The sequence below is a fragment of the Myotis myotis genome, unplaced genomic scaffold, assembly GCF_014108235.1.
Source record: "Myotis myotis isolate mMyoMyo1 unplaced genomic scaffold, mMyoMyo1.p scaffold_m19_p_4, whole genome shotgun sequence".
NCBI classification, from domain to species: domain Eukaryota; kingdom Metazoa; phylum Chordata; class Mammalia; order Chiroptera; family Vespertilionidae; genus Myotis; species Myotis myotis.
This window is the reverse complement of record NW_023416346.1, coordinates 13,454,015-13,477,925: the sequence shown is the minus strand read 5'-3', so window position 1 is coordinate 13,477,925 and position 23,911 is coordinate 13,454,015. Positions and strand designations below refer to the sequence as shown.

Sequence of the window (23,911 nt, the reverse complement as noted above, 5' to 3'; positions counted from 1 at the left end):
TCTTGATTGTCCTTCTGGCCCATGGACTGTGAGGAGAACCTCTTTTTCTACTTGCTTTGTCCTGGATTTGAGATGGGAAGGACAGAAGGGGTTGGGTGGAGAATTTTCCTCATTCTTTGAGATCCTTCTGTTTCATAGGACAATATTCAAGGTAGTGGAAAGAATAAGAGCCCTCTAGTCAAAGTTCCAGGCTTTTTCACATAATAGGGCCAGAATTTAGGAGCACTGGCATGGCCTGCTCTCCAGGGGCTAATTCCCTTGAACATCTGAAACACTCGCCTTTGCCTTCTTTCCCCTTCAATGGTGTCAGCCTTAGATCCTCACTTCAACTCTGCAAGCCCTGGCTAGGGGACAGAGTCACAACTCAGGATGGTCCTAGTTGGTAAACCCTTCCAATTCCCTAAGTTCTGTCCCAGGGACCCAAACTTGGAGTCAAGGATACTCTGGGAAACTAAAGCCTTCAAGAAACTCTCAGTCTCCTGGAGCCCAATTTCCATACTTATGAAGAGGCACTCCTGCTATGGCCACAGAGGTGCCATAAAACCTATTCGTGATCACTGTCCACTCCACCCAGAGGCAAGGCACGTGGGGTTACTGGAGAGCCAGGGGTTTGGTAATGAGAAGCAGTCAGATATCTCCTGATCCCCTAATGTGTCCAGCTCTTTCAGAACACAGATTCAGCCAGAGTAGTCAAAGCACCTCACCCCCTTCAACATACACACACACACACACACACACACACACACACACACACACACCCTCTTGAGCACATGCTTTTCCAGGAGAAACGCACATTTTACATTTTGCAAAGAGGAAAAGCAGGACCAAGCCAATCTCCCTAGCAACAGATCAGCTCCTAGCCCTGTAGCAGGTGGCTCCCCTCCCCCTTCCCCTGCCCAGCCTGGCCCTGCCCCTGTCTCAGGCTAGCTTGGGAACCTCTGCAGAGGCCTGAAAGAGGGAGGGGAGGACGAGGGGGGCGGGAGATACCCAGTAGCGCACAGATTCTAGGTGGAGACAAGAGCTCCCGCCTTTTTGTGCGGCAACTGGTATGTGCAGGATTGGTTCAGCGGGTGCTGCCGTGATAGGAGTGGGTGGAGCCATCGAGCTTCCAGCTGGGTGCCCAGTCACAGCCTGAAGCGGCTGCAGGAGCGCACCATCACAGCTGCCAGGACCATCCAAGAGGTGATGCGTGCCGCAGCAGAGCTGCGGGGGCTGCTCCTCTCGCCCTATCTGCTTTCCTTACATTAGTTACTGTCTCCTAGAGATCCCTGAGCACCCTCCCGCCCTGCACTGTCCCCACCCCGTCCCTGTCCCAGTGGCAGTGGGCTCTCTTAAGCGCTCTCGGGCCCCCAGAGCGCTGCGGCCATGGGCATCAGAGGGATGCTGCGAGCCGCTGTGCTCCTGCTACTCATCAGGACATGGCTCTCAGAGGGCAACAACACCACTTCTCTCCCGGAATTCTACATCGAGCTCTCCTCGACCATGCCTGAAGTCGTCCAGAACGTCTTCAATTGGTAAGCCAGTTGCCACCAGGGCGGGCCGGGCAGCCACAGAGCAGGGCGGGCAACCTCATGCCACTTGGACAGAGTGAGTTGGGGGAGGCTTAGACCCAGGGTCAGGGAGCCCTGGCACTCAGGCCCTGCCTGCGGGTCCCCTGAGGGAAATTGGGTGGGAGTGGAGGGGACCTGTTGAAAAAAAGTCCTGTGCTGGAACCCACCTGTTACTGTGGCACCTGACAGAGCCCTGTATGCCCAAATTGCAGCCCCGGGGGTGGGGAGAGGATGCCCTCACCCCAGGGTCTGCCAGCCATCCCCAGGAACTAAGACCGACCGTGGGCAGTTTTCCCCAGTCATGTATTTTGGCATCTGTGGGATTGGAGTGGAGGTGGTGGTACAGGGTGATGGGCAAGTCTCAAAGCATACGCAGTAGAGACACCTGTTTGAGTGCGCATTTTAGTCTGTTCCCTGAGGCGCATGCGTGTGTGTTCTTGCATGTGCATGTTGAGCGGTGAGGACCTTTTCTGATGCCGCAGATAGAAATTAATGACTCAGTTTCACAGGAGCACAGATAGTGCGATCGGTGGCTGTATAACCGTATAACCAGGTGGTCTAAGAGAGGTGCACTTTTGTACGTACTCCTGTGAAAACATTTGAAGATTCAGGTTTTTTTTCTGTGTTTGATTTTAAGTTTGTTTGAGTCTGCAAATATCTGAAGAGATGTTAAACAGTCAATCTTTATGTGTAGATCACACAGAAATGTGTATTTGCATTGGCCAGGGAACCTGAGTACTGGCATATGGGTAATATGCAGTCCTAAACAGGTGGGAATGCATTACTGTAATTTAGGAGTAATTTATGTGCACACTTTGGAATGATGTATAATGAAATTTTGTCATTAAAGATGATTGGAAATAATTTTAATGGCAAACCAGAAATGAGCATGTCATCAAAAAAGGGAGGGTGGGTAGTTAAACAAGGTTCCAGCAGACAGCTCTGCAATGGTCTCAACCTCAATCCAACACACACACACACACACACACACACACACACACACACACACACTGAAATGCACAGGGGTCGACATTCCCTGGTCATTGCGTCAAAGATTCTAAAAGCCATAGTGATAGCCAGGGCCTGTCCTAATTCACAAGCCCCTTTTGGGAGAAAGAGACCCACTGAAGATCTAGATGAATTGGGTGAGCACATCAGAGATTTCTGGAAAGATCGGCTCTGCGGGGCTGAGCTGGGTCTACTTATATATACTCACCCAAGACACATCTAGGCTGGAAGCACATACTTAGCCAGAGAGATGCCTGCTCCCAGAATACAAGTTGTTGTTGTTTTAGGACAGCCTTGAGCCTCAAGAATCTGAAATGTTTTGATTGGGTGAGGGTCATAAATCTTTGCTACATAAGCCAGGCTCTCTCTGTGTCATATGCCATATGCCAAGTGTTTAAAACAGGTGTATAAAAAGGTTCACATAGACGTGACAACAAAATGCCCAGCCCTAGCCCAGGTAGAGGCAATGTGACTGCGCTGGAAAATGTAAACTGGTTGGCTCAGCTCAGGAGGGCACTAAGGGTAGAAAATGACTTTCCTGAGGCAATTAGGTGTCCCTGTAAAGATTCCCACCAACCCAGAAAGCTGTATTCAGGCTGATGGTAAGGTGAGGTTTCTTAGGGGATTGAAGCAATGCATTTATCTGAGGGTTCCCACCTGTCCCCTCCATCCCCTCTCCACATCCCCTATAGCCTTCCCCCTTTCCACCCCTAAACCTCCCTAGTAACCAGGATCCAATCTGTGTGCCCCATCCTCTGGATAAAAGCTTTGGAGGGGGAGGAGGAAAGTGCGTCACTGCTGCACTTCTGGCTGACTCACTGTAGAGAGGGAGGGGAGCAGGGAGAGACACATACATGTATGACTGTACATGTCTCTGTGTGTGCAGGAGAAGGGAAGGCCCTGGCAAGCTGACACCTGGCGTGCTCTTTGGTGTTTGTTCTCTGAGAAGCAATGTGTCATTTACTGATGACTTCTCTGTTTTAGCAAAAATTGTGCAAATGAAGCTGTGGTTCACAAGATTTTGGACAGGGTGCTGTCAGGATATGATGCCCGTCTGAGACCACATTTTGGAGGTAAGATACGTCCAGACACTAGAGTCATGTTAGGTGGAACAGAGCTGAGATACAACAAGCTACCCCTACTCAATAAGCTGATCAGTGGCACTCCCCTGACTCAATACTTCTGCCTCTCCCCTTCAGAGATCTGCAGTGAACACCATCCGGCCTCCAACCTCCAGGCCTTTTGCTCTACCCCTGGAATTTTCCGCACTTCTCTGCAAGAAGCCCTCTTCTTTACCTCCATACTCTTTTACAATTACACAGAGAAAGCCTGAAGAGCACTTCCTGGTGTGGCTGGGATAGTGCTAACCCCAGAAATGGGTATGCCAAACAAAACAAGTGTTATGCTTCTCAGGCTAGAATTTTCTGTCCCATCTGTGGAGAGTAACATGTTCTTCTACTTGAATATACATTTTGGGCACCCTGGACACTCACCCTATTCAGTTAGTTCAAAATTAAAGGCATGGTCTCCTCTGTGTTGTCTACATCACCTACTCACCAGTCCTCTGTCTACTCCCTAAACCTTTAGTTCCCACCAAGCTCATTTTATTCAACACACTCCAGGCATCATGATCTTTATAAATTCAGCCTGATCACCTCAGGAACTTTTGATGGTTTTATTTAACTGACAAATAAAATCCAAACTCTGTACTTTATCACTCAGACCGCAAGCACAGAGATGAGAAATGACAAATAAACTGATGTTTGAACCTCCAGGAAGCCAATACATCAGTTTCTCCTTATATCTCTACATACTCCCCCGCCCCGCCCCCCCCCCCCCCCGCGCGCGCACACATACACACACACACACACACACACACACACACACACACACTTGGAAAAGGCAAATGGCCTGGGTCAGAATTTATAAGGGACAGGGAACCCTCAGAATATGAGTAGCATCCTCTAGCTTAAGGGACACCCAGAAAACCTAGATCAAGGACAAACAAAAGGAACTGTGCATTAAATAGAGATTAGTCACATTTCTGCTCAAAGTTACAGAAAAGAAGCAAAAAAAAAAAAAAAAAGAGTGAATGGCTAAGTCAGAGAAAGCATTCCACTTCCTGCAGATGGTAGTAGACCCCCTATTCTAAAGTGTTAATGAATGCTAATGGTTAACATTTGTACATATGAATAGAGAAAGGTCGTCTGAATATGCAACGCCTCCACCCTAAAGGGCTTACAACTGTGGGGAATTTCCTTTGTCATAGACCTTTTCGGAGAGAGGGGTGGAAGGCTGTGATTTACCTGGGGAGGCACATTGAAAACCAAGATGGTCACCCTGGGCTAAGCTTGGAGGTGGGACACTTCACTCCTGTCCCCTTTGCTGTATGCTCCTTCTATGAGGGCAGAATGTGCAGCCCCAGGATTCAAGGTGAGTGTGCACTGGGACTGGGAAGCAGGAGTGGAGAGGGCAGAAGGCAAGCTCTTTTCAATATAGAAATTCAGGTGTCAGGGCACAGCCAGCATCCCATTTCATAACACTGGTTTTTGATCAGTTGCACCAAGCACCAGTGGGTGGGTGTCAAGGGAGTAGCTACTATGTTTTCTCTTTTCCTCATTCTCTTGTTTCTCAGTAAAGGCTGACCAACATCCATTTCAGTATACAGAAATGTTTCAAGATGCCATCTCTGTAGGCACCCAGGGCTAGGAGTAAGGAGCAGGGCAAGGACTAACCTCTGGGGATTGTCAGATGTGGCTGATTCACAATATATCCATATTTTGAGCTAATTTGCATTTGTTTACACCTGATGCCTAACATCTTGACAAACTCCTCATACGCTTTATGAACATGCAGACTGGGGCATATGAGAAAAGATGAGTTTCTTATTTGGCCAAACAGTAGATGAATGTAGGAGGGCTAGAAGAACACTGGACCTTCTAACATTTAGACAGAAGGAGACACTATAGGCTTTAAGTCTGGGGCTGTTGTATTGTGAGGGGAAGCAATCAATGGGATATATGAGCTAGGGGATTCAAGGTTGAGGGAACCAGGACTCTCTGTAAAGTCTCCCACTAGACAGAGTCAGATTCCCCTTTGTGTCTGAAGTGAAGTAGAGTTTCAAGCCCCCCTCCCACCCAGGCACACACATACACAACCCGAATGCAGAAGTCACACCTAACTGGGTCAGGTTCAGATGGGAGCCTTATTATATCTTTGAGAAGAAGAGGAAGAGGTTGAAGTGGAGGAGGAGGAGCCTGGGAAAGTTAACAAAGCTGCTTCCTTCTGGGCAAGAGAAGTGGACTTCACAGTGTTTGCCAAAGGCAGACCCCTGATGACTTTGTCTAGCCCAGCACCTAGCATGACATAGGTGTGGAGTGAAGGAATGAATGGGACATTGTCATCATTCCTTTATTTATTTGTCTTCCTCTGGTATTCTGATGGATTCTAGGGAGGAAGAAGAGGTGAGACAACACAGTTTCCCAGAGGGAGGGAAGTGGTAACCCCCTCCCACTTTTCCTGCCTTCCTGAGCCCATCAGGCGGGACAGCAGTGGGATATGAGCCTGAGGCCATCACCCCAGAGAGAGCACTTAGACACCTTATCTGGAAGCTTCTTATTCCCCTTTCTTATGCTTTTAGGGATGTGGGATACCTTAGCTAAGCTCTCATCTTGACCACTGCTAGCACATAAGGTGTCCCCTCTAGGTGGATAAAATATAAATAGGTCTGAGGTCCCTTTTCTCCAGGCTATATCCCTGAGCCAGGACTCATGGCTTGGTGACTATATTTCAGTTCCCACTTGCCCCCTTAACTGGGAGCCCTTGGACATGGGTATGCTCTACAGGAGATAGGGTTGCTTGAGTGGCACTGAATGGTCTAGGACAGCCGTGGGCAAACTACGGCCCACGGGCCGGATCTGGCCCGTTTGAAATGAATAAAACTAAAACTAAAAAAAAAAAAAAAAAAAAAGACCGTACCCTTTTATGTAATGATGTTTACTTTGAATTTATATTAGTTCACACAAACACTCCATCCATGCTTTTGTTCCAGCCCGCCGGTCCAGTTTAAGAACCCATTGTGGCCCTCGAGTCAAAAAGTTTGCCCACCCCGGTCTAGGACATAGATGGCGAACCTTTTGAGCTCGGCGTGTCAGCATTTTGAAAAACCCTAACTTAACTCTGGTGCCGTGTCACATATAGAAATTTTTTGATATTTGCAACCATAGTAAAACAAAGATTTATATTTTTGATATTTTATATATTTAAATGCCATTTAACAAAGAAAAATCAACCAAAAAAATGAGTTCGCGTGTCACTGGTCTTGATATGCGTGTCATAGGTTCGCCATCACTAGTCTAGGATAAGAAGTCTGACAGTGCAGTGAGGTGGTGAGGGGTTGACTGCCTGGCCTCTCTGGGGCTTGATACTTGCCTAACACAGCGTCCATCCTCTGAAGGAATGCGGGGCACCTGGAAGCCTGTAATAAAGAACTTCATTTCTAGAAACCCCTGTCACTACAGAGTACTTTTCTGGGGATTATTCACAATAAACCTGAATGCTAGAGTCTGAGCTATGACCTCACACAGAGGCCCATTTACTTCTCAGCTGCCATTCATAGGCTGAATCCCAGTAGCACTTTGCATTTTGAAGAACTGAGGTAGGAATAACACATTTCCCACTTAGCAACTCAGCTTCTGGGTAGTCAGCCTGCAATGAAACCAATGGGCTGAATTGCAGGTGGCATACATGTTTCCATAGCAGCAGTGTGATGTACTACATAGAATAATGACTTAGCTGTGGGGCTTGGTGAAGGCAGCTTTGAGCCAATGAGGAAACAATAAAAATGCATTTTTCCACAATACCTTATAGTTTAGTATATATTTTCACATTCCTGATCACATTTGAATGGGCAGCACTCAGACCTAGGTCTGAAAAAGAAAGCCAGGAGGCAGAAACACACTCACACATTCAATCACACACACACACACACACACCATATTAACATACACAAACACTCTTCAATACACTGATGAATTTACTCACACATATATACACACTGACATACACTCACATGCACATGCTCAGACATTCACATATACACATGAACATAGCTAAACATCCACACACAAACATGCTCACATCCACAATCACACTCACAAATTCATTCACATACATACTTAAACATTCACACACATGAAATTATGCATTCACTCACATACACATACTCCCACATTAACACACAAACAGACTCATGTATTCACTTACACATGAGCACACTCATTCACACACAAACATGTCCACATATTTATCAACTCACACAAATATCCTCACACAAAAACATGCTCACTCATTAATACATATAGACATCAGCATGCACAAATGCACATATTGACATGCTCACAATTCACTCATACCTGCACAGTGATATACTAACTCACATGAATTTGCTCATGAACTCACTTGCACATCAGCATGGCCACACATTTACTCACACACAACCACACTCACATAGACTCATACTCAATTACACTCACAGACATGCTCACACATTCACTAAAGTACATAAATATGCTTACGCACACATATATATGATGAATGTGAATATATAAGTGTGATAACTTATTACAGTTATTTCTTGCATATGAACAAGGTAACACACACAAATATTCACATATTCACACAATGAACATGCTCACTCACACAGACACATACAATCACACACTCATAAGTTCACTTACATCCCCAAATATTCACTCACACACATACGGAGTCACTCATGCAAAAATGTTCATAAAAGCACACATTTATACATTCCCTCCTATATGCACTTAACATACTAACACAGACTCACACATGAACATACTCATGCATGTAAACAGACATATTGACTCAACACACAAACATACCCACATACACTCATGTAAAGACAACTTTATACACACAAACATGACCATGTATTCACTCACACATGGACATGCTGACAAATATACTAATATGTGAACAATCTCACAGAGACAACCCCATATTCACTCCCACACAGTACACTCAATTAAATGCAATTAAATGGTCACACATTCATTCACTCAGAAATTTGCTCTTACATTCATTGGCTCGCATACCTTCACTCACACATCCACATTAATACACTCACATGAGTATACTCATATTTATAAAGATGCTCACACATTCACTCCCTCAAAAACATTTAAATAATATTGAAATATTCATACATGTAAACATGCCCACATTTATTCACATATGTACATGGTCACACAGTCACTCACATACAAAGATGCTCACATACATGAAAATACAAATTCATTCATGTACAGACAAACTCACAAATGCAAAGATGCTCATGTATTCACTTGCACATGAACACATTCATACATTCACTTCCACACACCAACATGCCTACATGATTGCATGTACTTACATATTTAATCACATACCATGTATGCAAACACAAATATGTTCATGCATTCACACATATGAATACACACAGATTCACTCATACACATGGATATACTCATATACACACATTCACACACACAGATATGTTCCCAAATACACCCATGCTCACACATGTCTTTACATGTTAACAAACTCACATAACACTCACACATAGTCACACATTCACTCATTCACACACAAATATTCATTTTCACATGAACCCACTAATAGATTCACTCTCATACAACATGGCTATATACATGTATATGTGCTCACATTTACTCTCAGACCACATACTGAAGCTCACAATCATGCTCATGCATTCTCTCACACACAGGCATGCTCACATATACTTATGTACACAATGACACATTCACCTGCACATGAACACACTCACATATTTACTCATCCCTGTGAGTATGCTCACATAAACTCATGTGCACATCTCACACATTCATTCACACAAAGACACACCTTCCCTCACACATGGACACACCCACATGCACTCATACAAATATCATACACACCAAATATCTTAGCTCTTGGTTTTGCGTTTATTGTGCCTTAGTTTTTATCAGGAAAACATTTAAAAGAAGAGTGCTTCATCACCTTATTTTCTCTTTATTTTGCCCTAATTTCTTCCTTTTTAGTGTATCAGGGGCCAGGCCCTGCTCTAAGGTCTTGGTCTGCATTAACTGTGAGACCAGTGCTTAAATGATCTTCATTTTACCCATGAGGAAATAAAGGCTCAGAGAGGTTAAGTAACTTGTTCAAGGTCACACAGCTAGTAAGTGTCAAAATGGGGTTCAAAACCAGGCAGTCTGGCTCCTGAATTCAGATTCTTACCCTTTATCTTACCCTACATGTAATATTGTTTTCCTGCATTGCAGGTGACCCTGTGCCTGTGGGAATATCTATGTATGTCTCCAATATTGAACACATCTCAGAAATAACTATGGTAAGTGTGCCAGCTCCAGCCGTAAAACTGGGGACAAAGTACATGGGACAATGGGTAAAGTCATAAGTCAACTCCAGTTGTTCTGACAGGCAACATAGCTCATATGGAGAAACAATAGGTTTTGGAAACTACAACCACTTGGAATAAAAAAATAAATCCATATGGATTCTAGACCTAAAAGGTTTATGAAGTTTCTAAAAGATAATATAGGGTACTGTCTTTACACCTTTATGGTAGATAAGGACTTAATAAAAAAAAAAGACACAGAAAACACAAACCATAAAAATAAATACTGGTAACTTCAACTATATAAAAATTATGTTTAGCCAAAACTTTTGAAACTTTTGTTTTGCAAAACAAACAAAACCAGTTTAACAAGTGTGAAAGGATAAATTAGAATGGACTAAGATATTTGCAGCAAAAAGGACTGATACAAAAATATAAATAATTCATGTGGACTAATAAAAAGAATACTAAGAACAAAAAAAAAAGATCAGAAAATTTGAACAGGAACTTTACTTTTGTGAAGAAAACTAAGTAGCAAATAAAAATATGAAAAGATGCTTGAATTTATTATTAATCAGTGAAATGAAAAATAAGACGACAATGAGACCCTATTACTTATCTACCAGATTTACAAAAGTCAAAAGTCAGACAATACCAATGTTGGCAAGGCAGGAGCATTAGAAACTCCCATCTGTTCTTAGAGGGGGTATGACGTAGAACTTTCACTTTATAATTCTTATTTCATTGTGATTTTGGCATGAATGGTGTGTTCACACAATAATATACATAGTATATTCATGTAAAGAAATATTATCCAATATGTAAGCAATGCAAGTGAGCAAATTTTAATTACACACAGCAACCTGAATGAATATCACAAATATAATTTTGAGTGAAATAATATTATGAATTCATACAGTTTGATTCCATTTGGGAAAAAAATCTTCAAATAGGCCCAGCTAAGCAATATGTTTCCTAGAAACACATACATAGATAAAAAATAAAAATAAAAAAAATAATAAAAAAACTTCAACATAAAACAAGGGAATTCTTGTCATTTAAATCTAAGATTTAAATGGTTACTGCTGGGAGGTGTAGGAAATATATTCTGAAAGGGATATATTGAAACTTAAAAATTATTGATAATGTTCTATTAACCTGGATTTTAATTCCCCAGAGTTAATTTTATTATTCTTAACATTTAACATTCTTACATATGTTTCATTAGTCATCAATAGTTATAATGTACTAGAGGCCCAGTGCATAAGATTCATGCATTCAGAGTGTGGGGGGAGTCCCTTAGCCTGGCCTGTGCCCTCTCACAGTGCCGTAGCCCCGTGATCGATCACCCCAAAGAGGTAGGCCCTGCCCACCCATCCGGGGCTCCTCAATGGATTGCCCCAAAGAAGTAAGCCAGAGCCGGGAGTCCTACCTCCATGCCGCATGGAGCTGTGGGACCCCAGGCCTCACTGCATGGAGCCACAGGACCCACCTCCATGCTGTGCATGCAGCGTCAAGCCCCTGCCCACCTGTGTGCACACGCAGCCCCGCCCACCCATGTGCCCCCACTGCGCATGCAGCCTCCTGGTGACTGCTCATTGTGGCATGAGGGCTTCACAGCATGAGTGCGTGATGACCACATAGGCTTTTATTAATAGGACTAGAGTCCTGGTGCACAAAATTTGTGCCGGGGGGGGGGGGGGGAGTTGTCCCTCGGCCTGGCCTGCACTTTCTGCAATCTGGGACCCCTCAGGGGATGTCTAACTGTCGGTTTAGGGTCCCTATCCAGCAGTTGGACATCCCTCTCACAATCCAGGACCACTGGCTCCTAAACACTCACCTGCCTGCCTGCCTGATCACCCCTAACTGCTCCCCTGCTGGCCTGATTTCCTGCAACTGCCCTCCCCTGCCAGCCTGATTGCCCCCAACTGTCCTCCCCTGCTGACCCAATTGCTCCCAACTGCCCTTCCCTGCCAGCCTGGTAGCACCCAACTTCCCTCCCCTGCAGGCCTGTTCACCCCCAACTGCCCTCCCCTGCTGGCCTGTTCACCCCCAACTGCCCTCCCCTGCTGGCCTGTTCACCCCCAACTGCCCTTCCCTGCCATCCATCTTGTGATGGCCATCTTGTGGTGGCCATTTTGTGATGACGTGAGGCCGTCGCACGAGGGTGTGAGGACCACCTAGGCTTTTATTAGTATAGATTTCTTACACCTGCATACATACACACACTCTCTGAGAATGAAAAGTTGGACAACCTTGCTCACAATTGAGATTTCTTTCCCCAGGACTGTAAGGTCACGATGTTTTTTCATCAAACCTGGAAAGACCCACGTCTAGCATACTGTGAGACCAACTTAAACTTGACTCTGGACTATCGGATGGCTGACAAGTTGTGGCTCCCCGACTGCTACTTTCTAAATAGCAAGGATACCTTCGTGCATGACATGACTGTGGAAAATCGTATGTTTCAGCTTCACCCAGATGGAACAGTGCATTATGGCATCCGGTGAGTTTCCCAGAGGTCAGGGGAGCCTCCTGGCAGGCTTCATAATTCCCACTGAGTATCCCATGAATGCACTCTAAGGAACACATGGAGGATCCCGTTGCTCTTCAAACCTATCTTGCACTGCCCCCTCACTCATCCTACCCAATTTTCCACAGACATCCTTAGCTGTCCTGTCTCCACACCTTGGCTTCTGCTGTTGCTTCTGTCTGGAGTGGCCCTTTCCATGAGTCCAAATCTTGGACATCATTCAGTTGCTAACTCAAATGCCTTCTTCGTCAATAAATCCTCCTTGATTCTTTCAACTGGAAAATCAATGCTTTAGCATTATAGAATTCTGTTATTTATCTTTGTGTCATTTCTCTCCCATGCAGTGAGGGAGGGAGTCATATAAATTCTGAAGTCCATGCAGTAAGGGAGAGGGCCCAAGGTGTGCCATTGGTCATATTTGTATCATGTAGAGACCCAGAGGTATGCAGTATGTGTGTATTGTCTGTGGCTCTGCACACACAGAATGTGTGCATGCTAGAACTCCTCATTGGTCCATATATAGCATTGCAGACAGCCACCAATGTTCTCCTCACAGTATCATCTCTTACAAACCATCACTTAGGCATAAGAGAGAAATTTAGCTCAGAAAATTTCCCCAAGAGGTAGCTGTCAGGATTCAGCTCTATCTCTGGGTCTCTCTTTCTCTAGGATACTCCTGTTCTGTGTCTTGTTTCCCTCTTATTTGCCCATCCACTGTCCCATGGAACAAGGTGCTGGAGTCAGAGAATAACAAAGCTTGCATGGAACAAGACACTGATCACACTTGTTTCATTTAAAAGGGACCTCAGCTGATTAGTGCTGCATGGAGGATTCACAGAAGGGAGACACACACACACACACACACACACACACACACACACACACACACACACACCCTACCCACTGTGAAAAATGGACATCATTTCAAAAGTTGAAAGGGACTACTAGGCTGGGGTTAGCTGCTGGGAATGGTAGAATAAGGGCTGGAGCAGAGCCCCCCAGCTCAGATGACAGAGAGCTTTTAAAACTATCCTGTTTGCACTGGTCACTTCTCCCATTTCCCTAGCTTCTTCAAGATTCCTCCTCAGATTCCTCTCATGGACCCAACACAAGGCTACTTGAAGTCTCTGCCCAACACTTCATGGCCCACCTTATCCCTCCTACCCATTTATATCCACTGACATTTTGCTAGTTCACAGTACCCTCAAAGTCTGATACACAAAGATGAGAGCACTGTGGGGTGGGAACAGCTTCCATGGCCAAAGATGGGTCTGGGCCACTGTTTACATCCATACCTGAGGACTTCATGTGAGCACTGCACAGCAGATGTGGAGCTTTAGCTACTTCAGTGCAGCAGTTTACTTTTGGCAGTCTTGCTGTTTCTTCAGCAAGAAAGTCCTTTTTTCTGTCTCTGCATTCAGTTTCTTCAAGGGCCCGTCTTCTTTGGACACCCCGAGGTATCCTGACATGCCACACGTGTATTATTCATTCAAGTCCAGCCAGACATTTTGGTTTCTTTGTCACATACAATGTCCCTCTCTCCTCCTTACATAATTGTAAGTCATCTTACCTTTAGGAAGGAAGGAAGGAAGGAAGGAAGGAAGGAAGGAAGGAAGGAAGGAAGGAAGGAAGGAAGGAAGGAAGGAAGGGAGGAAGGAAGGAAGGAAAAAAGTAGAGAGGGAGGGAGGGTTCAGCTCTAGTGTAGGAAGTACAGGAAGGTGTTGGACAGGTCAGTCCTTGGGATACCTCTCCTTCCCCAACGTTGCAATGTTCTCGGGAGTGGCTGCTTGCCTGGGCTAGACTCACTTTTCTTTTCCTTTTGCTTTTCCTTTGCAGACTCACCACCACAGCAGCTTGTTCTATGAATCTTCAGAAATACCCTTTGGACAAGCAGATTTGCAAGCTGGAAGTGGAGAGCTGTATGTCTATCTCTCATGGACCCTTCTTCCCTACCTATGTTTGTGGCCATTGGGAAACTAAAGACAGACTTGATAGTGACAGGAATGGCACATCTCCCCTACTCCCTCCCTCCCTGTCTCTGTTCTCCTAGATAGATAGATAGATAGATAGATAGATAGATAGATAGATAGATAGATAGATAGACATGGCATCTGGGAGAAGGTGGACTTTAGGGTGTAAATAGTCCCATGAGAAAATTTTACCCTGCTATTGGGAAATTATGCACAAGCTAGTGGATAGGAACACATTTCTTTGCTGTGCTTTCCTTCCTGGCTAAACAACAACAACAACAACAACAATACACCTCCAAACTGAGAGTTCCCTTTCCAAGTGCCCCCCTCCCCAAATGCTCAGACTCAGCAAAACACAAAGGAACCCCCGAAGTGCAGGTATCAACCATCCTTTGATTCCACAGACTGTACTGGTGTGAAATCTGCCTATCCCTGTTTTCTGAGATTGGATAACTCTGTTACTCTCTGTTTCCCAGATGGTTACACGGTTGAAGACATCATGTTATACTGGGAAGGTGATGAGAATGCCATCCAGGGGACTGAAAAGCTACAGATCCCTCAATTTAACCTCCTGGGAAAGATAATAACTAGAAAAGAGGAGATTTTCTACACAGGTGGGTCTAACTACTTCCTTGTCTCCTGTCTCTTGTCTCTTTGGTACCCTGGCAAACTTCTGGGGACCTCTGCCTTGGACCTCTACACTCTGCATGGCCTCCTTTGTTATTTTTTTCTGATTCTGGAACCTACCAAAAACGTCCTTCTTAAAGTCCCTGTGGCTTACTCTCTGCAAATAAGGAAATGGGTGTGGAAGCACTTGGCCAAGTTTAACACCCCACAGGTATAAAGGATTCATGCTTGTGTTGATAAAAGCAGGCCTCCTCTCAGGGCCAGTCCCTCACCCTCCATCTGTTTGCAGCTTTAAAACATGTCATGTCTCTCCAATTTTTAAATTTCAGTTGACATGGAGGAAGGGAGAAAGGAAGAAGAAGAAAGCAGATTTGCTATGCCATACAGACACATGCCATTGTCACTGTCCTTAAGGCAGCAAATGTGGTCTGCTCAGCAGACCACCTAGGCTGTAGTATTAGAAATTGAACTGCCCATTGATTTCCCTTCCTCCATCCTATACTTAACCCTGAAAATCCCCTTGGACCTGCCACCCTGATAACAGTATGTCTTCTTGCCAGGTTCCTATGTGCGACTAATACTGAGATTCCTGATCCAGAGGAAAATTATCAACTACCTTGTGCAGGTCTATTGGCCTACTATCATCACCACTATTGCTTCTTGGGCAACGTTTTGGATGAACTATGAATCTTCTGTAGCCAGGGTGACAATCGGTAGGTCTTTCCCTCCCTCTCTCCCAAATCCCAGAGAGGAAAAAAGTTGAGTAAGGGAAAAGTATAGGAACAGTGTGTGACTGCAAGGGCAAGGAAACAAGATAGGTCCTACCCAGCAAGCATTTGTACAGGTACTCAGCCAATCTCCAGCAGAGAGACCAACAGGTGTGAAAAAAATAAGGGCTGGGATCTTCATGTGTTGGGCCCAAAGTACTAGAATTCATTATTTTCTGAATATATAAATGAATGGACAAGTCCTAAATGCAGATCAGAAATGCAATACAACAAACATTGATTAAACAACATATCAAAATGCCCTACTAAGCAGCAGAGGACTTTTAAAGGAGCTGCCCTCAATGAGTACCTAGTGGAAGACCAAGACAGATGACACTGGAATCCACAGGAGGAAATGACCCAGTTTTTTGTTTGTTTGTTTGCTTGTTTTGTTTTTAGCTAAAACTGCCCCAAGAAACTATTGCATGAACTGGGTTTTCAAGACTTGTAGGAGGCAGAGACACAAGATTTGCCATTCCCTAAAAGAGGAAATAAATTGATTAAAAGCACAAGGGCCCTAAAAGGGAGCTAAATCATAAAGTACTTGGGGCAGCAGCTGGGGAAGAGTAGCAGAAAGATTGGTTTGACTTGGAAAGACCTTAAAATGTAGTTTAAGCAGTTGGAATTTCATGGCTAAACAATGGGGAGCATCAAAGCTTTTTTAGCAGTATCAAGGAGGGGCCTAAGAAATCAACTCCTAAGTATATCTGGCCTCACCACAAAGAAAACAGTGTGTCTTAGATCTAGGTCTGGTTTCTCCTTTACCATCTTTGAGGCAGACTCCTTAGATTCCTTCTTTAGGAACATATACTATACTAAAACTTTATATTTCTGTAATATTTTAGGGCTCACAAAACCTTCTAGGGATGTGATCTCATTTAATATTGAGGAGCTAAAGGAAAGCATATGGACTAGAAGCCAAAGGGTGAGGGCCATTATAGGGTAAAATGGGACTGGAGATGTAAATCTCTGTAAAATCATAGCTAGAGAATTTTTACTTGATCCTAAAAGCAATGAGAAGTCACTGAACTATTGAAGCACAGGCTCAGTGTAAAGATGGGGAGGGGGAAAAAAAGAGGAAAGGCCCCACACTTAGAGAGCTGAAGGCCTTTTTCTGCTGAGAACCCTCCCCACCCCAGAAATTGTCTTTGCTCCCTTCCTGTACTATGAGTCCAATGGCTTGCCAAGAACTTCAGCCACCTATGCCATGTTGTTTATAGGTCTGACTTCAATGTTCATCCTGAACACCATCAATTCACACCTGCGGGAAAAACTCCCTGAATTTTCTTGTATCAAGGCCATTGACATCTATATGGTTGTATGCTTCTTCTTCGTGTTCCTGTCCTTGCTGGAATATGTCTACATCAACTATCTTTTCTACAGCCGAGTAGGAACTCGGCGCCGTCATAGGCAACGCAGCAGAGCCCGAAAAATCATGGATCACTATCGCTACCAGGAGGAATCAGAGCTGCAGGTTTGACATTTTGGCTGATAATCAGCTTTTCCTGAGTACCTCTTTAGCCTAAGCTTAGCACTTGACCCTTTCACATTTCTTAGTAATTCCTTTAAAACACACACACACACACACACACACACACACACACACACACACACACACACACCAGATAACAAAGAAGTAGAAAAATTTATTATCACTCCTCTATAGGTTGTCATTGTTCCAAGTCACAAGGCTTGTAAGTGGCAGAGCTAGATTTCCCCAGACCTTTGGTCTTCAAATCTAGTCCACTTAGCATGCTTCCAAGGGCAAGTGATGGAGCCAGAGCAAAAGGGAGCATAAGGAGGTCGAAAGGGAAAAAAAAAAACAGACAACAGAGAACTGGTCTACCCTTCCTTCCTTTGCTTTTCTGACTCCCAAAGCCATGCTGAGGCTTTTGCTACTGGTGGTACATTAATGTTTAGCACCACTCCCTCCTTCACAGGGAGCCAAATCTTAACTGCCTGAGGAGGCCTTGCCTCTGTTCACCACACAGCACTCCAGAGGGAGCAGCTGCCTCAGAGTTACACAGATTTGGCAGCCACCAGGGACTCCCCTTACATGCTAACAGCCTCTTGGTCCTGTTCCTCAGCCCCGTGTGTGCCAGAGAAGCCAGGAAGAGGAGATTCTGTCAGTCGAAACGATCACAAGTGCTCCTCCCTCCCCAAAAGTGGTTATTCATGTAGGATGTGAATCTGCTGACTTTATGAGTCTATCCACTATTTCCTCAAAAGATGACCAGTTTGACATCAAAGACGAAAGTGGCTCTCCTCTCTCTAGACCAGTGCAGGCCCACTCAGCAAGCCCAGAAAGCCTCGACTCTTTGACCTTCATCTCAGAGCGGGTCCCACTGGCCACCTCAGAAAGCCTCAGCTCACTGTCTTCACTCTCGCTCCAGTCTTGGCTGGCCACTGAAGAAAGCTTGAATGATCTCTCCTCCACCTCAGAGCAGGCACTGCACAGCTGTGACACTCGCTTTAATGGTTTTGAGACTGATGGCAGTGTTATTCCTACCAAAATCTACAATCCTGGTGAGGCCCATTGCCATGCTGAGACCTTCTGTGACCCAGAAGACCCTGAAGAGAGCTACAGCTTGGATGACAACCATGGCTCTGGCCCCACTAGAAAGCATCTGCTCATCCATGGCCAGGGGTGCGTGCAAGAAGCAAGCTGTGAGCCTGATAACATGCATAGGTGCCGTGAGGAGTTCCTTCACTTGCCTGGTGACATCAACGTTGAACAAGACTACCTTGACCTTGAGAACCAACTACAGCGTGATGCTGACACTACCTGGAGCCATAATGATGACAATTTCATGGGATTTGATGAAGATGAGGACAGTAGTTCAGAATCTGATGATAGTTGCCCTCCAAGCCCTGGGCACTCCTGCAGGGAAAGGTTTTGTTCTGAGATCTTTGACCCTGACTACATTCCTAAGATTGATAAGTGGTGCCGGATCCTCTTCCCTCTTGCCTTTGTGGTGTTCAACATTATTTACTGGCCATACCATGGCTTTTAGTCCCATAGTGCCCCAGAGTAGCAGGGACACTGTGCTGTGCTCCTTTCACAGTTTATTTTGGTTCCGTTTTGCCTTCTTTCCTTTGTTAATTTAATTTTGGTTATTTGGACAGTCAAATCAGTTCTACCTTTCTCTTTATAAACATGAGGTGGTGAGCTGTTGGTAATAACGTGTTCTGGCTGGAAGGAAAGGGATTGAGAAAGAGTTAGAGGTCAAGAGCTAATTGATTTTTATTTTCTACTGAAAGACTGCCACCTTTTCAAATATTTTTAATATCTAATAAGTACAGAAAAGCCCCTAGAAATGTTTAGAGGACAGAGAGAAGCCAGCTTGAGGGACAGAGGGACGAGCTGAGCCCTGTGCACAAACATTTCTGGGGACTTTTCTGTCCCCCTAAAGTGTTGAATTTTCTTTTTCATTACTTTTTTACTTATGCGTTTTCCCCCCTCCTAGTGATTATGGTCCTTGCTCACCTGTTGCTTAGGGTTTTATGGGAGAAAGTCAAGCTTAGTTGGGCTAGGATGCACAGGGAAAGGGCTATCTATGGCTTGGAAGTACAGTAGACTGGCTCTAGGAAAACTGAGGACTTTTGAAAGTGCCTTTTTTGCACGATTTTTCTGTTTTATTTTGAGTGTGTTGTTGTAGCACAAGATTGGGAGTGGAATGTAAGTGGGTAGATAGGGGTGCTGAGTGAAATGTCAGGTGAGAGAGCATTTTTCCAGCAGGAGCTGTGAGGTGCTGAGTAATGTCAAGTTGGAGATTAACCAAATTGAACTGGCATCTTTGTCTATATTTCTCTTGTCTATATTTCTGCTCCAGAATGCTTGACAATAGGGACTTAGTACATGTGTCTAGGTCAGATGCTGATCTGAACACTAGTCATAGAACAAATACGTGGTGAATGAAGATTAGAGTTAGAAAAGTTCTGACCTGCTACTTCACCATCTGATCTAGAATAGCATATGAACAACTTTTGTGAATCTCTATACTAATCCTTTCTATTTGTCCAGTGTAGTGTCAATGAGCTCACAGAACCATCATTTCGTCAGACCCTCACAGGAACCCTGTGAGCTAGAGAAGGCAAAGCACATTGTCCCAATGTTCCAAGGGGGAAAAATGGAGCTTGAGAACATGCAGCCAGTAAGTGGTAAAGCCACACCACTTGCTCTTCCTTCTTGTCCACTTAACTCTCTCAATTGAGGCACTCCCTGTTTCTCCCCTTCACTTTACAAAAGGGGGTGCTCCATCAGGTTCTGCTAGGCACCAGACCTCATTCTATGGTACCTGGAGCATTTGTGCAGGAAGCCCCCAGTGACCAGTGTGAACATATGGAATATGGGCACTGCCCACTCACTGGGGCTTCTAAGGGAAGTAGAAATTAGCTTGTGCTCCAATGTGCCAAACAACTCCAACTCATTGATTGAGGCCATGGAGGAACAAGATTTGCAAAGCACTCAGCATATGGTCCTCCTTCCTTCCTAGGCAGCCTCCCTGCAATCCCTCAGTCACCTCCCCTTTTAACTGTGTTTCTGTGTTTGTTTCTGTGTATACCAGGGTGTGTGTGTGTGTGTGTGTGTGTGTGCATCAAGGTAGTTCTGTGTGCACATACAACTATTTGAGAAGCTGTATAGCTATATGTATATCAGTGTAAATCTCTATTGGTGTGTATAAGAATGTATATATAACAATGTGTGGATACATATATGTGTGTATGCACCCTTATGAAAGAGTGTGTAAACTTGTGATTTATGTATGTGTGTGCTTGTGTGTACACACATGGGTATGTTCTGAGTGTAGGCCTAAGTGCACGTGTGCATACTTATGCTTATTTATCTGATTTGAATGGGTGTGAAAGGAAATACACCTGAAAACATATGTATTTCTTGTTGGTGGCTCTTCTAGAACCAACAGAATTCCCTTGGCCTGTTCCCACAGGAAGGGGGAGGTATCTTTTTGGCCAGGCTGATTAACTGCTTCTTTCCAATTCCTGTTTCAGGGAGTGGCTTCTCTTCTTCTCCCTCCACCCACTTGTGCTATCTCCTAGATAGAAGTGAATGTAGTCCTAAAGTCTTAGGAAGTGATAATTTAGTGCCTTGAGGTAGGAATTGCTCAATCGTGGGATAAGTTGGGAATGCAGAGCATTTTGCTTTGTCCTGGAAGGACGTGTTTGGAATGCCTTAAAGATGCATTGAGAATAGAAATATGATATAAAGAACTAAAGAACTATAGATATGGTTGTATATAGCCTTGATAACTCATCCCTTTATTTCAACCACCTTGTAAGCCTGACCTTGGAGGCAGCCCCAAGCAGGTTTGTGATATGAGGAAATGACCCAGGGAATTGGATGCTAACAGCTGGATGCAGAGAACCAAAGGTACCTGGGAGATGGCTGCAGGCATGGACTGTGGTGGTGAGTCCATTCAGGGGCAGCAGTGCTTTAGTAGCTACCCCGGGATGGTTGTTGTTGAACTTCAGCCTTGGATTTGGAAATCCCTCTTTCCACCCCCTCCAGGGAAAGAGATAATTAGAAAGGTGAGAAGGCTGACCAAGAAGAGAAGTACAATAGGTCCCAGGGACTGCCTGCCAGGATCAACCCATTTTATCACCTCTCCTCTTCTTTTCTATAGATGCAGCATATAAATATAGCCTCCTGCACATACACACCCACAGAGATCTACAGAGTCACACATACATGATACACATGTTGGGCACTCACCCTCAGCAGTATATACATATACTAGTACACACAAATACATACACAAACACACAGCTGCACATATGTCACAAACACAATCACATGTGTTTGCACTTGTATGCGCGCACGCACACGCGCACACACACACACACACAATCTTGTAAGACAGATTAAAAACAAAAAAGTTGCCCCTGGAAAGTCTAAGATTGCTTCTTTCTTTTTGGACACCTCTCACAGAGAGGTAGCAATGACCCCACATATGAAGCTCCCACCATGGCTACAGGAAGACATAAACGTTGGTTGGTTGGTTTGGATTTGGGTTTCCAAGATCCTGGAGGGCCTTTGAGCCCTATAGGAGGCAAGCAGTTCATTTAGGGTGAGGTCATACTAGTGAAAGAGACTAGATCAGTGGGGACAAAAATGGGGTTTAAGGTGTGTCTGGCAGCAATGCACAGGAAAACTTCAAAGCACAGAAGAGTAGAGAAGCCAGTTGTAAATATCTATAGATTCACGTAGCTAGATATAATAGTATATCTTAAAAAGAATATATTGCCCTAATGTGCTGCAATGTGTTGAACTGTACTGCAACTCACACTGTGTGAGGCTAAGTGTCAAGGGGAGGTGGAGGTCTGGCAATGACATCTTTTCAGAAACTTGAACCTTGTGAGTTTGCCATGGACTTGGTCATTTTAGCGTGAAAATTGCCAGATCGCCCCTTGTCATGTTCAATGTGTGTTCTGTCTTTAGCTTCATTGTTGAGCCCCATCCTCAGCTATCCCCAGTGGTACAGGCAAACCTTCCTCCAACTGGCTGCCTATATCCCCTCCTATTTCATACCTCACACTAAGTAACTCTAGAAGTGCAGAGCATCAAGTAGGGCACTCCTGGGGTTTGGCCCATGGAGCCTCTCTCAGCCCTAGCCAGAGAGTGCTTGTGGTGATAGATAATTTTGATCTTTGGCAGAGGAAAAGGTGTTGCTAAGTCTGGGATGGAGCAACCCCCACTTAATCCTCTACCAATTTCCTTTTCTTTTCCTCACATGGGCTATCATATTAACTTTCCCCCTCAAATACCCTCTCCATCACTACCGTGGGAAAGACACCCTCTGTCTCTTCAAAGTGTCATTTTAATGTATTTATGTGGGACATGTTTCCTACCAAATTCTCTCCTGTTCCATCTGACACTGTGGGTCACTTTTGCAGAACTAACAGAAGAGCTGTTGAGTCTTACTAGAGCTTGTCAAATGTATTCTTACAATCTATGTCATCTAGTTAATAGCAATGCTGCAAAGTCTTTGTATATTTAGAGCTGTGTTTTGCTGAGACTGTGGCCATTCCTTATTCTGTACATAAAAGAGCTAACTAACCTTCTGAGCTATTAACTAATGAATGCATTTGCTAAGTTATCCACCAATATGGTACCCTATTGTGGTGCTGAGCACCAAAGGAAATTGTGACTTGTCCTACAAAATGCATTGTGTTCATGTTTGTTGTATAATGTCCTGTGATCAATATGAAATCTTTATTATCAGTGTTGGGTTTTCAGGGTAGGGAGGGGGGTGTTACAGTGTCATCCTCAAATACTTCAATTATGAAAAAGCCCCAGTTGGTCAGGGTCACCTTTGCTGACTCAACATGTGTGAGACTTTGCACCCACCATCTTGTTAGATTGCGTCCCTGGGGTCAGTAGTCATCAGCAGAACTGAAGGTACACAGGTGTAGTGCAACTGACCACAGTGCCAAGGAATTATTCAGAAGCCAGTCAAGCCAGTGTCATTCTGGAGGCAGATGAAATAAAGTAAAACTACACATATACGCATGTACTTCTTCAAGAGAGGTGCTGGGTCCAGGAGATGAAAACCAAGAAAGGAAGAGGACTAAGATCCACGTGCCCTGGATGGCCTGACCCACAAAAGGACACAGAGCAGCAGAGACCCCACAAGACGACCTGGTGCCCTTTGTTCTTATTAAATGTAAATTCTTGCATGAAAAAGACATGACCAATTCTGAATTAAAAAAAAAAGAAACCATAAAATTATGCTTCTGAAAATTATGATTAAATAAAGGTTTGTAAATAGCCAAAAGAAGAAAATAAATATATATATAATGGCAAATATGTTTATGGGTCATTGTGTTTCCTCTCTGTTGTGTTGGGAGGGAGCTTTACTTGGTCCCTGGAAACCTCTCATTTCCATTGCCCATCTTCACCTTCCCCTGGCTTTGCACATTGCCCTCCTCATACCCTGGGGCATTTGAATCCAGGGTTTCTGAGTGGAAGGGAAATGGTGATGTCACAGTTATCAGTAAAATTAGTTTACACTTTTGCACAA

At 44.4% G+C, this 23,911-nt stretch overlaps 1 protein-coding gene across 1 annotated transcript; it reads left to right on the top strand.

The window, feature by feature from the left end:
- The first annotated feature begins 1,286 nt into the window (after positions 1-1,286).
- GABRQ (gamma-aminobutyric acid type A receptor subunit theta) lies at positions 1,287-23,688 on the top strand. The gene is made up of 9 exons (XM_036306139.1): positions 1,287-1,514; positions 3,543-3,631; positions 9,902-9,969; positions 12,261-12,481; positions 14,345-14,427; positions 14,955-15,092; positions 15,666-15,818; positions 17,093-17,346; positions 17,960-23,688. The coding sequence occupies exons 1-9, from the start codon at positions 1,366-1,368 to the stop codon at positions 18,884-18,886; spliced, it is 2,082 nt and encodes a 693-aa protein (XP_036162032.1). The 5' UTR covers positions 1,287-1,365; the 3' UTR covers positions 18,887-23,688.
- Positions 23,689-23,911: the final 223 nt, after the last annotated feature.

Excerpts from the sequence above, each read along its gene's own strand:
- GABRQ (XM_036306139.1), top strand. The coding sequence starts at position 1,366 with ATGGGCATCAGAGGGATGCTGCGAGCCGCTGTGCTCCTGCTACTCATC. Across the intron at positions 12,482-14,344 it reads ACAGTGCATTATGGCATCCG|ACTCACCACCACAGCAGCTT; the intron begins GTGAGTTTCCCA and ends TTTCCTTTGCAG. Across the intron at positions 15,093-15,665 it reads AGAGGAGATTTTCTACACAG|GTTCCTATGTGCGACTAATA; the intron begins GTGGGTCTAACT and ends TCTTCTTGCCAG.